The 13,934-nt window shown below is 41.8% G+C and overlaps 1 protein-coding gene across 1 annotated transcript in view; it reads right to left on the reverse strand.

Moving 5' to 3' along the window:
- Positions 1 to 13,934, reverse strand: part of LOC139266646 (fibrocystin-like) — a 630,313-nt gene that overhangs the window by 277,176 nt on the left and 339,203 nt on the right. The window contains 2 exon segments of the mRNA XM_070884234.1: positions 827 to 919; positions 7,632 to 7,827. Of these exon segments, the coding sequence (XP_070740335.1) occupies positions 827 to 919; positions 7,632 to 7,827 (289 nt within the window).

Here is a 13,934-nt window from a genome sequence, read left to right on the forward strand (position 1 = left end):
CTCATTGCCATGTATCTTCCTTTGCTTCAAACGTTTATCTATTCTTCCTTTAACAGATATAATGATGTCCACCTCAACTATTGCCTTTGGCAAAGCATTCCATGCTCTTGACAATTCTCTCCATATAGGTATTACTCCTAACCTTTCTACTTGTTGTCTTGATGACAATTGTCAATTGGATCCCAAATCATGAATTTTAAAAGTTTGCCCACAACTGCTGTTTGATTAACTGGATTATACTTATCTGGTTTGTCCTCCTCACTCTCTTGAGCAGAGGTGTCTACCATGGCTACCCTATCATCTGTCCTTGCAATTTGCATATCTAAAGAATATTTGCATATCTAATGAACCCAAACACCATTAGCACCCTGCAGCTATTATCACTAGACTAGAAATCTGATCAGAGTATGCCATAGGTCAGATATACTGCAGAGCTCCCTTTGCATTAAGCGCCTTTGGGACGTTTTACTACAAAGAAGGCGCTATTTAAATGCATGTTGCTGTTGTTGTACATTTCTCTGGCAATTAAGATAAAGATCTTCCTTTGCTTCAAACGTTTATCTGTTCTTCCTTTAACAGATATAATGATGTCCACCTCAACTAAAAGATCATTTAAAAAGTATATTTGTTCTCGGGATGTGAGTGACCCTGGCAAGGCCACATTTATTGCCCTCCTAGCCCCAAAGGTGGCATTGGGACTTCTCCTAGTGGTGATAATGCTCCCATAATGTTAAGCCTTTGCTAAATGTAATAGTTTTGATCTCTTTCACTGAGGTTACTGAATTAGTACCAATGAGCCTCCAGTACTAAAGCACATGTTACATACCCGGCTCAGTTGAAGCAGAAGATGGTGTCGGTGTGATCGGTTTCACAATTTTTTCTGCTTTAAAAGCCACATTGATTCTCCCTACCCCAGCAACTGAAAAAAAAAACCAAGGTACTTTCAGTCCAGAAATAGATAAAAACACAAGAGCAGTTTTCAGATTTTGGAAGGGTACATAGCAACAAGATGAGTCCAATCCAGGATTTGTGAAAACAGACATAATGGTAGAAGAATTCATTTCTCGACAGTTCCAATTCCGTTTCAACAAGTTAAATCTGATTCTGTGCTTGGTTTGAGGAGGTGGAGCATAAAGATGTCGGGAGGTACAGGGGATAGTAAAATACATTCAAAAACAATAGCGCACAGCGGACATTGCATAGTAAAGGACACCTCGCGTGTGCAGTCACCTAGGATCACAATTACAGTATGAGAATGGACATCTCATACTACAACCACCACCAGTACTACATGTAATTTCATACGCCATCCTCTTTGGTGAGCTCCTGACTTAGGTGCAGGCTAGGCTTGGAGCTTTTCTAAATGACTGAAATTGTCTGACCTCATTTTAAAAAAAAAAGCACAAGTTCAGACTGTGCAGAATTCAGCGAGTGCTGCGCTCCCCTCCTGGATCCTCTGCTGTCTAGATTGAAAAGTCTACACTTCTGCTTTCTTTAAGAAATTGTACAGTCACATCGGAACTGCTTCCATAGTAGAACAAGACTGAGGCATTGGATGGAATAAATAATTATAAATAAAAGGATTTAAAAAAAATGTTTTAAACTGCTCATCACAAAGGTGGAATAGTAATCACTGCTCCCGAAGATATTTTCAGTAGTCAAAGAAAACTGGCCCACTACTGAGCAGAAATTTAAAATATCAGATATTAACATGTCATAAGAATAAGTATTTGATTGATAATTATATTTTTATCTGGCAGTAAATCCTTATTAAATACACAGGGTAAAACTGCACTTATTGTGTATTGGCCAGTATATCGTCACAATACAGCTTTGCTAAATAATTCATAGAAAGTCAAGGCAACCTTATAACAGAGCAGGACGCTTTTCCAGAAAGCAGTAACTAATATGAATTTATTGCGATTAATTAAGAATCAATGCCTTTCTATTGACTTCCTTCCACACACCACAGTTGTCCTCAAATCTTCTGTAATCATAAAGTGAAAGGTCAAAAGTAAAATGACCTCCGACAGAATGTACAATCTGAACATCCTCTGAGCACAAGCAGCTGCTGGACCCCTACCGCCAGCTGAAAGTGTTAAAAATCTGCTTATGAATAAAAAAAAACGGAATCTGTCAGTGTGGGGAGCCCAGGCCCATTCCCCATACAGAATTATTGCTCTCAGTGCAGCTGCAATTTTGTGTTTCCATTGTAAGTGGGTTCCTCCCCTTAGCCAGCCCCCTACAAGTGTTCTTTGTTACGATGGAGTCAAGCGATTATACGGTTTCCCGCTAGAGTAACGTACCCAGCTGCCTAACTCCTGACACACGAACAACAGGGCCTGCGTCTGCAAGACGGGAGTTTAACATGCCAAACCTTTTGCATAAGTCAAGTGGGAACAAATGATGCTTTATCAGCCTGCTGACAAGGCAGTCCACCCTCTCTTTGATGTGGCGACTACTCGCTGTCTTTAACAGCTTTTCTTTTCAGCCTTAATACTCATCCCTTTTTTGATATGCTCCATGCTCATTATCTTTGCCCCATTTCAGGTCTTTTGATTGAAAGCTGGCTCAACAGTTACCAGGAGGCCAATAAGAAGAAGTGGCTCCATGTCGTCAGGCCTACAAGAAAGGCCTTTCTTGTGTGGTGGCCTAAATCTGGACCAAAGTCAACAGAGATGCCTTGTTCTTTGAGGCAGATAGGGGCCTAAGCGTGAAATTATTAATTTGGCTCTAACTACAGACTGTGAAGTCAGCAGATGAAGGCCGAATCCACAGCAATAATCACATGGTTCTCCAAAACCTCAATGGTACTTCTGTGAGAAACATTATTTAAAGAAAAATGACTAGTTTATTTTTAAAACCTTATTCAAAATGAAATGATCTAACCCTAATGTCATGTGGAAGTACGTTCCTTGTTTAAATAAGTACGGCATAGTGTAAAAGTTATGACATGCACAGGGGTGTATGCATCTGAGCGAGAACATGTTGTCTTAATTTTCTCCCTGTCAATAGCCTGCTTAATTGTTAGCCAGTATAATATATGTAAGTTTGATATATATTTTTCTGCTTCATTTATTCTCTTATGCGATACCTGCATCCAAATTACATATAAATGCTGAGGAGGTTAAACTAATTGTCCATTAACCTCTTTAATCATTCATTCTGTAATTATTTTCAAATGAGAGTTGCCTGTTAGTTCCTATAGCAAATAAAGGAAGAAAACTATTGTATCTGAGAGGCTAAACTTTAGGTACATGTTACACATTAGTAAACTCTGAAAAACAAATTTGTAAATAATCTGGGGGAAAAAAAATCATAGCACTGATTTTATAACTGAGATTTGTTCCAATCATGTCGCTTTATTGCAATGTTTATTTACTTTGGATCAGTTGAATTATTCCAATGGCTTGTGCATGATGAGAAAAGTGCAAAGCACAGTGATTGCTAGTTTCCTAGATAATTCACCTTTGGAATTTTTTAAAAACTATTTAGAACAGTGTATCCGGGGCATTTTTAATTTTTATAATCTTTGGGACTGATGGTCTCCCAATTTATTTTTCTATTCCTGCATCCACTTGTATAATCATTGATTTGTCAATGACTGAAAACGACCCTTTCTTGTCGTGGTGCAGGATGTTGGTCTTTTCATGTACTGCGCCACAGCTTCGTCGGTTGCCAGTTTGAGATTGACAGTTCCAACAATGCGAGTCCCTGAAATGTACCAAGATGTCTGGGAGACGAAGACAAAGAGCAGGAGCAGGCCACCAGAGGTCATCATACCTCTTTTTTTGCCAGAAAATGTTATCTCACACAGGGGAACTTAAAAAGGAGGAAAATAATTAAAAGTACTATCTTGGCAGCTGCGGCCTTTCAGCAGCAGTTTGATAGTGTCATAATACTGCTTGTAAAATGTGAGAACAAAACACTGTGAAGGAAACTGAAAGCAGAAGACAGTAAAGCTTTGTTCAAAGAGGCATTTTTCTAAACAGCTATGGGATAAATTCTATTGTTTTCGGTTTGAGACAAAAATGCATTTGCTGTACTTTGGACAACATAAAAGTATTGTTCCAAATGTAAATAAACAGCTCACTTTCTCTCCAATTGTACTGCTGCTTGACCCAAGCAAGGCAAGCAACGGACAAAGGAAAAATATAGAGGGACTTTACAAAACAAATTTTTAAATGTGAAATGCCACAAGAGCTGTTCTGAATCCCTGCCCCAATATATCATTGGAAAATTCTAGGTTTATGTTTCAAAGATTTTTTGATCTATCCCAGGAGGGACACAGATCTGGCCATGTACCGAATAAATCTGTTTAATTATTTATTCTGGACCTGTATCTATGTTAAAAGAGAGTTATTGTCATTCTCTGCACCTGTATTTACATTCAAAGAGTTATTGTCGTCATCTCTGGGGAGATATTCTGTATGGTAGGAATTAAAACAGTCTCCATATACATGCCCATTGCAGTTGCAAACTAACTGTAATGAGAATGTCTTAAAGATAGTGCCATGCTGTGCAAGGCTACAGCTGTTTAGCAACACTATCAAAATAATCCCTAATCTGTATCTCCAAAAATGTGGCGGGACTTGTTTGCCACAGAGCTGTGGAACACCAGGGTCAGAAAACATGTTTATTCCTGTGCATCAAACACCACTCAATGACCAATGTGTATTGTTTGCCATGCTGCGTAGTCCTGTTGCTGTGACATTTAAAAGACCACTTGGATAATGTGCAGGTGCTACATCACTGCTTTTATGTTGTATGTAAAAAGAATCGAGCCCTGACTCGGAAAATTAGAGTACTGAATAGCGCTGTTCTAGTTTATATTTTCTTAGTTTATTAATTTCATAAGACTGTGGCAGAAGGTAGGAAAAGAAAATAAAATGCTTCCTTTAACTCCCTTTTAACACATGCAGCTATTTCTCCTGGGGTACCAGAATAGTACCAATTAGGTGTAAACGTACACCAAAAGTATTTTTAAATGCCTATTTCAATATGTACCTAAAGACACATAAATCTGCATTCTAGCTCTGATTAACATACATCATTAGTGACCTGGGGCAAAGACTAGCTAACAGTGTACGGTTCACTCCTACACAGTGAAAGTTGTAAGGGAAAAGTATTTATTAACTAAATGATAAACTCGCAAAAGAGTGCAATTATTCTAATTCATGATTATGGGGCAGATTGTAACTCCTGGGAAAGAGTTTCCTGCAACATACGTTTGGTGGGTTACACTCCTTGCATGATTTTCTATCCATGGAGCCCTAGTTCATAACATTCAACCCATGATCGTCTCTTCCATACAATAAAGGCAACTTGCATATTGCAGAAACTATGCTTTAAATGTAGCATTAATAAAATATGCAAATTTTAGGTTATCACGATAATCACATAATTAGCATATCCAGTATCCCATTCAAATATAACACAATTAGATGCAATATCCATTCTTAGTCAGTGGAAAAAAAATCGAGCCTAATGATTTTTAAACTATTTGTAAAAATGGGCAATAGTTTACTTTGAAACATTTTTATTCTTTCTCCTGAAATGTTGATTTGCTGTGCAGGCAAAACACAACCATAGATAATAGAGACCTGCCAGGTGCCTACTGTGTCATTGCCATTTTTGCAATAGTGACATTTTTGGAGCAGTTAATACAAAACTTTGTGAAAAGATTGTTTACAGAATTCTGTGAATGGTGTCACACTGTATTGCATTTCCAAAGCGATGAGACTATAGGATACAGCAAGTAATCAGGAAGGCAAATGGAATGTTGGCCTTTATTGCAAGGGGGATAGAGTATAAAAGCAGAGAAGTCCTGCTACAACTGTACAGGGTATTGGTGAGGCTACACCTGGAGTACTGCATACAGTTTTGGTCTCTGTATTTAAGGAAGGATATACTTGCATTGGAGGCTGTTCAGAGAAGGTTCACTAGGTTGATTTCGGAGATGAGAGGATTGACTTATGAAGATAGTTTGAGTAGGTTGGGTCTATACTCATTGAAGTTCAGAAGAATGAGAGATGATCTTATCGAAACATATAAGACAATGAGGGGGCTCGACAAGGTGGATGCAGAGAGGATATTTCCACTCATAGGGGAAACTAAAACTAGAGGACATAGTCTCAGAATAAGAGGCCGTCCATTTAAAACTGAGATGAGGAGGAATTTCTTCTCTCAGAGGGTTTTAAATCTGTGGAATTCTCTGCCCCAGAGAGCTGTGGAGGCTGGGTCATTGAATATATTTAAGGCGGAGATAGACAGATTTTTGAGCAATAAGGGATTAAAGTGTTATTGTGAGCAGGCAGGAAAGTGGAACTGAGTCCATGATCAGATCAGCCATGATCTTATTAAATGGCGGAGCAGGTTCGAGGTTCCAGGTGGCCTATTCCTGCTCCTATTTCTTATGTTCTTATCAGATTTATTTTACGTATACTGAGTTACTAATCTTAATTTCCTGTTAGAAAGAGGGATGAGCAAAACCTAGGTACTTCCTAACAGGGAGGGAGAATTGTAGGGAGAAGACACCTCCTACAGGTCTTTATCAAGAGCAGAATTGGCAATGGTCTGATGGCAGGTCAATTGCCTGCCCTCTAAACTGAAGTGTAATATGGTATCACAGAGATAACTAGAAAAGGAAAATGTGGAAAATAATTTACAAAAAATTTTTTTTAATAAAAATGTTAGCAATAAAGGATTAGATATTTGACTTCAATGGTCACAATATGAAATGTCTTTTTTCAACCAGAATGCGGGGACAGATTACAAAAGAACATTAGAACATAAGAAATAGGAGCAGGAGTAGGCCATTTGACCCTTCGACCCTGTTCCGCCATTCAATAAGATTATGGCTAATCTGGTCTTGGCCTCAACTCCACTTTCCTGCCTGCTCCCCCTAACCCTTGACTCCCTTATCATTCAAAAATCTGTCTACCTCCACCTTAAATATATTAAACGACCCAGTCTCCACAGCTCCCTGGGGTAGAGAATTCCAAAGATTGATGCCTCTCTGAGCGAAGAAATTCCTCCTCATGTCCGTTTTAAATGGGGGACCCCTTATTCTGAAACTATGCCCCCTAGTTCTAGTTTCCCCTACGAGGAGATATATTCTCTCTTCATCTACCCTGTCAAGACCCCTCAGAATCTTATATGTTTCAATAAGGTCACCACTCATTCTTCTAAACTCCAACGAATTTAGGCCCAACCTGCTCAACCTTTCTTCATAAGACAACCCAGCCACAGAATGCTTCATGTTTGAGGTCAATACTAATAGGAAGTGAAATTTTATATAGTTCCTTTCTCTCCCAGTCTCCAGTTCTCTCTCGTATGACCTTGATTTTTCTCATCCACCCAAAATAAAACACGTCCTGCTACTAATATGGGGGAACAGCTCGCAAAACATGTTCAGAGAAGAAAAAGACTGTTATAGTTGAAGTTTTAATCCAATCCTTTGAATTTTACTTTAAGGTTCTGCTGCTGAAACTACAAATTACCCACAATTTTATGACTTTATGACTATTCAGAGCATCCACTATTTTTGATAGCATTATGTTTAACACACAATAAAAAACAGGAAATCATAATATTTTAGATAATGTATTAAAAACTCATACTTCACTCACCCAGGTATGTGATTGTCTTTCCACTGCTGTTAAAGAACCAATCACAAGCACTGTTATTGGCTGGTGAAGGCAGAGACTGAAGTGATTGTCCTCTAATTTTTCCACAACTTACTGTCACACTGAGGGAAGGGGGAAGACTTTGATGTTGTATAAGGAGATAGTTTCCAGGACCGAAGTTGTCAAAGGTTGCTGAATACTGAAATGTGTTTAAAAAAAGTACAGAATATATGTAAATAAACACATGCATGTAATGCAATATTAATTTTAAAACCTAACAAATATTGTTATACTGTTTACTAAAGAATCTTTAGATTAGTGAGTAATAAAGGTTTTCTCTCTTTGAAAAGTAAAGCTTCCTGTATTATGTATTCTGCAACCCAACTCTGGGACCCCCAGTCAATATCATTTTCCTCGGTAAAGATTAGCAGTCCAATTTATGCTACTGTTTAGAGCTCCACTGCTATCATTTGCTACAAGTATCATATGTCATAACTTCAATTTCCTTCAGGTACATACTAGGGTCATCAAGCAAACCTCAGCTTTTTTAGTTGGAACAAGGGATCTATTTTGATTATCAGGCACGCTGGTCAGTTAACCGCACCAGTGGCGAAGAGGCCCTCATGATTTAGAGGCCCTAGCCTCATTATAATCAGGCAGCGAGCTGTGTTGCACCAAACTGGCGTCACGGTACAGCTCACCAGATTTAAGCCTCAAAATCAGGCTGGGGCGGCAGCTAGCAAGATAAGTTGCGGGGGTGGGGGAGTCGCCGTCACTGAGGGTGGTGGTCCCAGGACGCCAACAACCTAGATTGTTTTTGCGGGCCTCGGAGGAGCAGTGCTGCACTGCTGGGACCCACTTTTGGCGGGCTTCTTCGGTTCCATCGCCCGTGGAACTGGTCAGAACCTGTGCACACCCTGACCAGGTTCCACCAAAAAATGGCAATTGGGGTCCTATTTATGTCACAGGACCCAGGTGCACTGATGCTATTGATGGTAGAAAACAGTCCAATAAAAAGCCTATCTGGTACCATTGGTGAGAAAAATCCACTGCTATGCAAACACACAAAACAAATCTAGCCCAACATATCCCTGACATTGTGTCTGCCGATTAGCACTAAAATGTTAAGTGTCTGGTTTACAATATTAGCTAGGGCTGGATTTTCGGTCCTGCGCATTTCGGGGTGGTAATGGTGGCTGGGCGGTTAAGTTTTGCGCCAGGAACAGTTTGCGCCTCAGTCAGAAACATTCATCAGTTGGGCCCTGAGTGTGGGGTAGAGCATTAAGGGAGGCATTACACACCACTCTTAGGGCGCTAGGCCGGCTGAGCAACTGAAAATCCAAAGCTAAACATTCAGCCTCAGAGCAATGTAAGAGAAGCCTGAGGGGAAAAAGAAATCTGAAAAAAAAGCACCAAAAATATTCCCAATAAATAACTCACGCCACCACAACATAAATCGCAAAGAAAAAAAGCAATCACACTTACCTGAGGTTGACAATACTTACCTCACTGCAGCCGCTACAGCTCGGATCGCACGCTTTCCTAACAAAATGCTCTGTGTCCCATTGAAACCAGCACCGAAAGTCCCAGCAGGATGCTGGAAGCTGGCTGCCCATCCGGAAGTGCTTACCGCCACCATTGCCGCCCCTATGGGGCGCTAACAGGGGTGGCAGAAGACTGAAAATCCAGCCCTAGTTGTACATTTAAATATTTCTCTTTATTTTAGTGGCCACAGAAAAAAAATTGCAGTCAAAGATTTTCCTCTAAAACTATTGCTGATAAAAACTCTGTGAGACCTACTTTAAAGATCAACATTTAACAAAAGTAGGATCAATGCATCAAGACAAAAAATTGGGCAGATTATAATTCACTCCAGTTAGCTGGACTGTCGTGGGACTAAACAAAGCAACTTTCTCTTGAGTAGCTAACCTCTTTCGTTCTGCATCCAGCAAGAATATTGCTTCTTTTAGACAATGTTCAGTTCTCATAGTTCCTAAAATTGTGGGGTTTTCTTTAAAGCCAACATTTTAAACTGATCATCAAGTTGAGTGTCCCATCTGCACATAACTCATAACATTCTCAAACAAACATTGGTATGCTTTTATTCGGGACTAAACAACTCCAAGCTTATTTCAGCCTCTGCAGCCTGAAGACTTTAAAAACAATGAATATCTGTGAAATACTAACAGTATGTTTTTATTCTGGGCAACTTAGTCCTTTGAGGACAAAAGCTCGAATTTCTCAACTTGACTCATTTCTCAGATCTACCTGGGATTCAACTGAAAAGTAGGATCTGTGGGACATTGGTCTATGAGATGGGCCATTCTGCCCCTTGATTAGAAGAAAGTGACGGAAGTCCAACGATACAGATGACACTAAGCTGGGTGGCAGTGTGAGTTGTGAGGAGGATGCTAAGAGGCTACAGGGTGACTTGGACAGGTTAGGTGAGTAGGCAAATGCATGGCAGATGCAGTATAATGTAGATAAATGTGAGGTTATCCACTTTGGTGGCAAAAACAGGAAGGCAGATTATTAGCTGAATGGTGACAGATTAGTAAAAGGGGAGGTGCAATGAGACCTGGATGTCATGGTACATCAGTCACTGAAGGTAAGCATGCAGGTACAGCAGGCAGTAAAGAAAGCAAATGGCAGGTTGGCCTTCATAGCGAGAGGATTTGAGTATAGGAGCAGGGAGGTCTTACTGCAGTTGTGGGCTTTGGTGAGACCACACCTTGAGCATTGTGTGCAGTTTTGGTCTCCTAATCTGAGGAAGGACATGCTTGCTATTGAGGGAGTGCAGCAAAGGTTCACCAGACTTATTCTCAGGATGGCAGGACTGACATATGAAAAAAGACTGGATCGACTAGGCTTATATTCACTGGAAGTTAGAAGAATGAGAGAGGATTTCATAGAAGCATATAAAATTCTGACGGGATTGGACAGGTTAGATGCAGGAAGAATGTTCCCGATGTTGGGGAAGTCCAGAACCAGGGGTCACAGTCTAAGGATAATGGGTAAGACATCTAGGACCGGGATGAGGAGAAACTTTTTCACCCAGAGAATTGTGAACCTGTGGAATTCTCTACCACAGAAAGTTGTTGAGTCCAGTTCGTTGGATATGTTCAAAAGGGAGTTAGATGTGGCCCTTATGGCTAAAGGGATCTGGGGGTATGGAGAGAAAGCAGGAGTGGGGTACTGAAGTTGCATGATCAGCCATGATCATATTGAATGGTGGTGCAGGCTCGAAGGGCCGAATGGCATGCTCCTGCACCTATTTTCTATGTTTCTATGATACATTCTTTCCCACTCATGTTTATTATCAGCTCAGTGAAACATTTAATCAATAGAGCAATAGCAGGCACTTGAGAAAAAAACAATGGACTTTGCCCATCACATCCCACAACCAGCAAGCCTATGTCGGTTGTCTGTGGGATGGAAGCATGAGGAAATCCTCACCTCTACTTGCTCCATATTCCTCATCGATTGCAATTGTGTAAAGCTAAAGTACAATGTAGGAAAATTATCGTGTTTGATTAAAATGAACAAAAGAAAAGAACCATTAATCTGAACCATACCAGAACCCTACTCGGCAGTTTTTCACTAAATGTCTGCCTTTGTATAAGGTTATGTCAACCTCCACAGAATGTACTGTAAGGTATGAAAATCATTCACATGATTCTGCCTCACACATAGCATTGAAAGAAAGCAGAGTAAGTTGATCAAGAGCAAATCAAGAAGCATTTGGAATAAGAGTTTCTTTTTATCAAGAAGCAGCAAAGAGCTGATTGTTTCAGTGAACAACAATAGCAAAATGAGGAGCCCAGGAGCTGTAGAAGCCTTGAACTGAGACCTCACATCATCATCATAGGCAGTCGCTCAAAATCGAAGAAGACTTGCTTCCACTCCAAAGGTGAGTTCTCAGGTGACTGAACAGTTCAATATGGGAATTACAGTCTCTGTCACAGGTGGGACAGTGGTTGAAGGAAAGGGTGGGTAGGGAGTCTGGTTTGCCGCACGCTCCTTCCGCTGCCTGCGCTTGTTTTCTGCAGGCACTCGATGATGAGACTCGAGGTGCTCAGCACCCTCCCGAATGCTCTTCCTCCACCTAGGCCGATCATCAGCCAGGGATTCCCAGGTGTCGGTGGGATTGTTGCACTTCATCAAGGAGGCTTTGAGGGTGTCCTTGAAGTGTTTCCTCTGCCTACCTGGGGCTTGCTTGCCGTGTGGTATTCCAAGTAGAGCACTTGTTTTGGGAGTCTTGTGTCAGGCATGTGAACAATGTGGCCCGCCAAACGGAGCTGGTCGAGTGTGGTCAGTGCTTCGAAGCAGGGGATGTTGGCCTGATCGAGAACACTGACGTTGGTGCGTCTGTCCTCCCAGGGGATTTGCAGGATCTTGCGGCGATATCGCTAGTGGTATTTTACCAGCGATTTGAGGTGTCTACTGTATATGTCCATGTCTCTGAGCCATACAGGAGGGCAGGTATCACTACAGCCCTGTAGACCATAAGTTTGGTGCCAGATTTGAGGGCTTGATCTTCGAACACTCTCTTCCTCAGGCGGCCGAAGGCTGCGCTGGCGCACTGGAGGGGGTGTTCAACCTTGTCGTTGATGTCTGCCCTTGCTGATAGTAGGCTCGCGAGGTATGGTCCACGTTGTCCAGGGCTGCGCCATGGATCTTGATGACTGGGGGGCAGTGCTGTGTGGTGGGGTCAGGTTGGTGGAGGACCTTTGTCTTACGAATGTTTAGTGTAAGGCCCATGCTTTCGTACGTTTCAGTGAAGATGTGTCACCCTGTTGGTGTCAGGCTCCTAGATCCTAAAACAGCATGGGCTCAAATTTCCCCAACCCCTTTTTCTGGCGCCCTCACCCGAGGTGAGCCGCTTTTGTCCGTCTCTAAGCGCGCTGAAAATCTTCCTCCCGATTCTGGCTGTCCCCCGGCCTCTCCTTGGTGGTGGCGTAGCAGTGGATTGGGGGCGGAGCCAGGTCCCACGCTGAAAACAGTGCCGGGACCTCTGCACATGCGCACTAGAGTCTGCACGCATGTGCAATAGCTCCTGACAAGCTGAATCTGTGAGTACGCGCTGCACCCTGCATGAGAGGGGCCCGAAGCACGCCGTCCCTAGCCCTGGCCGAATGGACTCCCTCATCGGTGGCCCGCTGCGTTCCCTAAGGTAGGACTTCTATTTTTTATTTGTTATTTATTGATTGATTGATTGCTTATTACTTTGTCTTGATTCTTTAGGTGCAGGGTTCCTTCTATTTTGTATTCGTTAATTAATTGCTTATTACTTTTTGTGCTTGGTGCAAATGTACTGCTTTGTTTTGCGACCGCTCCCGTTCCCTTCCCTCCCCTATCACCAGTGGATGTGGTGTATTTGGACTTTAAAAAAGGCTTTTGACAAGGTCCCACACAAGAGATTGGTGTGCAAAATTAAAGCACATGGTATTGGGGGAAATGTACTGACGTGTTTAGAGAACTGGTTGGCAGACAGGAAGTAGAGAGTCGGGATAAACGGGTCATTTTCAGAATGGCAGGCAGTGACTAGTGGGGTGCCACAGGGCTCAGTGCTGGGACTCCAGCTACTTACAATATACATTAATGATTTAGATGAAGGAATTGAGTGTATAGATGAAGGAATTGAGTGTAATATCTCCAAGTTTGCAGATGACACTAAGCTAGTTGGCGGTGTGAGCTGTGAGGGGGACGCTAAGAGGCTGCAGGGTGACCTGGACAGGTTAGGTGAGTGGGCAAATTCATGACAGATGCAGTATAATGTGAATAAATGTGAAGTTATCCACTTTGGGGGCAAAAACACGAAGGCAGAATATTATCCGAATGGCAGCAGATTAGGAAAAGGGGAGGTGCAACGAGAACTGGGTGTCATGGTACATCAGTCATTTAAAGTTGGCATGCAGGTACAGCAGGCGGTGAAGAAGGCAAATGGTATATTGGCCTTCATAGCTAGGGAATTTGAGTATAGGAGCAGGGAGGTCTTACTGCAGTTGTACAGGGCCTTGGTGAGGCCTCACCTGGAATACTGTGTTCAGTTTTGGTCTCCTAATCTGAGGAAGGACGTTCTTGCTATTGAGGGAGTGCAGCGAAGATTCACCAGACTGATTCCCGGGATGGTAGGACTGACACATGAGGAGAGACAGGATTGACTGGGCCTGTATTCACTGGAGTTTAGAAGAATGAGAGGGGATCTCATAGAAATATATAAAATTCTGACGGGACTGGACAGGTTAGATGCAGGAAGAATGTTCCAGATGTTGGGGAAGTCCAAAACCAGGGGACACAGTCTAA

This window comes from Pristiophorus japonicus, chromosome 7 (genome assembly GCF_044704955.1).
Source record: "Pristiophorus japonicus isolate sPriJap1 chromosome 7, sPriJap1.hap1, whole genome shotgun sequence".
Taxonomy (NCBI): Eukaryota; Metazoa; Chordata; class Chondrichthyes; family Pristiophoridae; genus Pristiophorus; species Pristiophorus japonicus.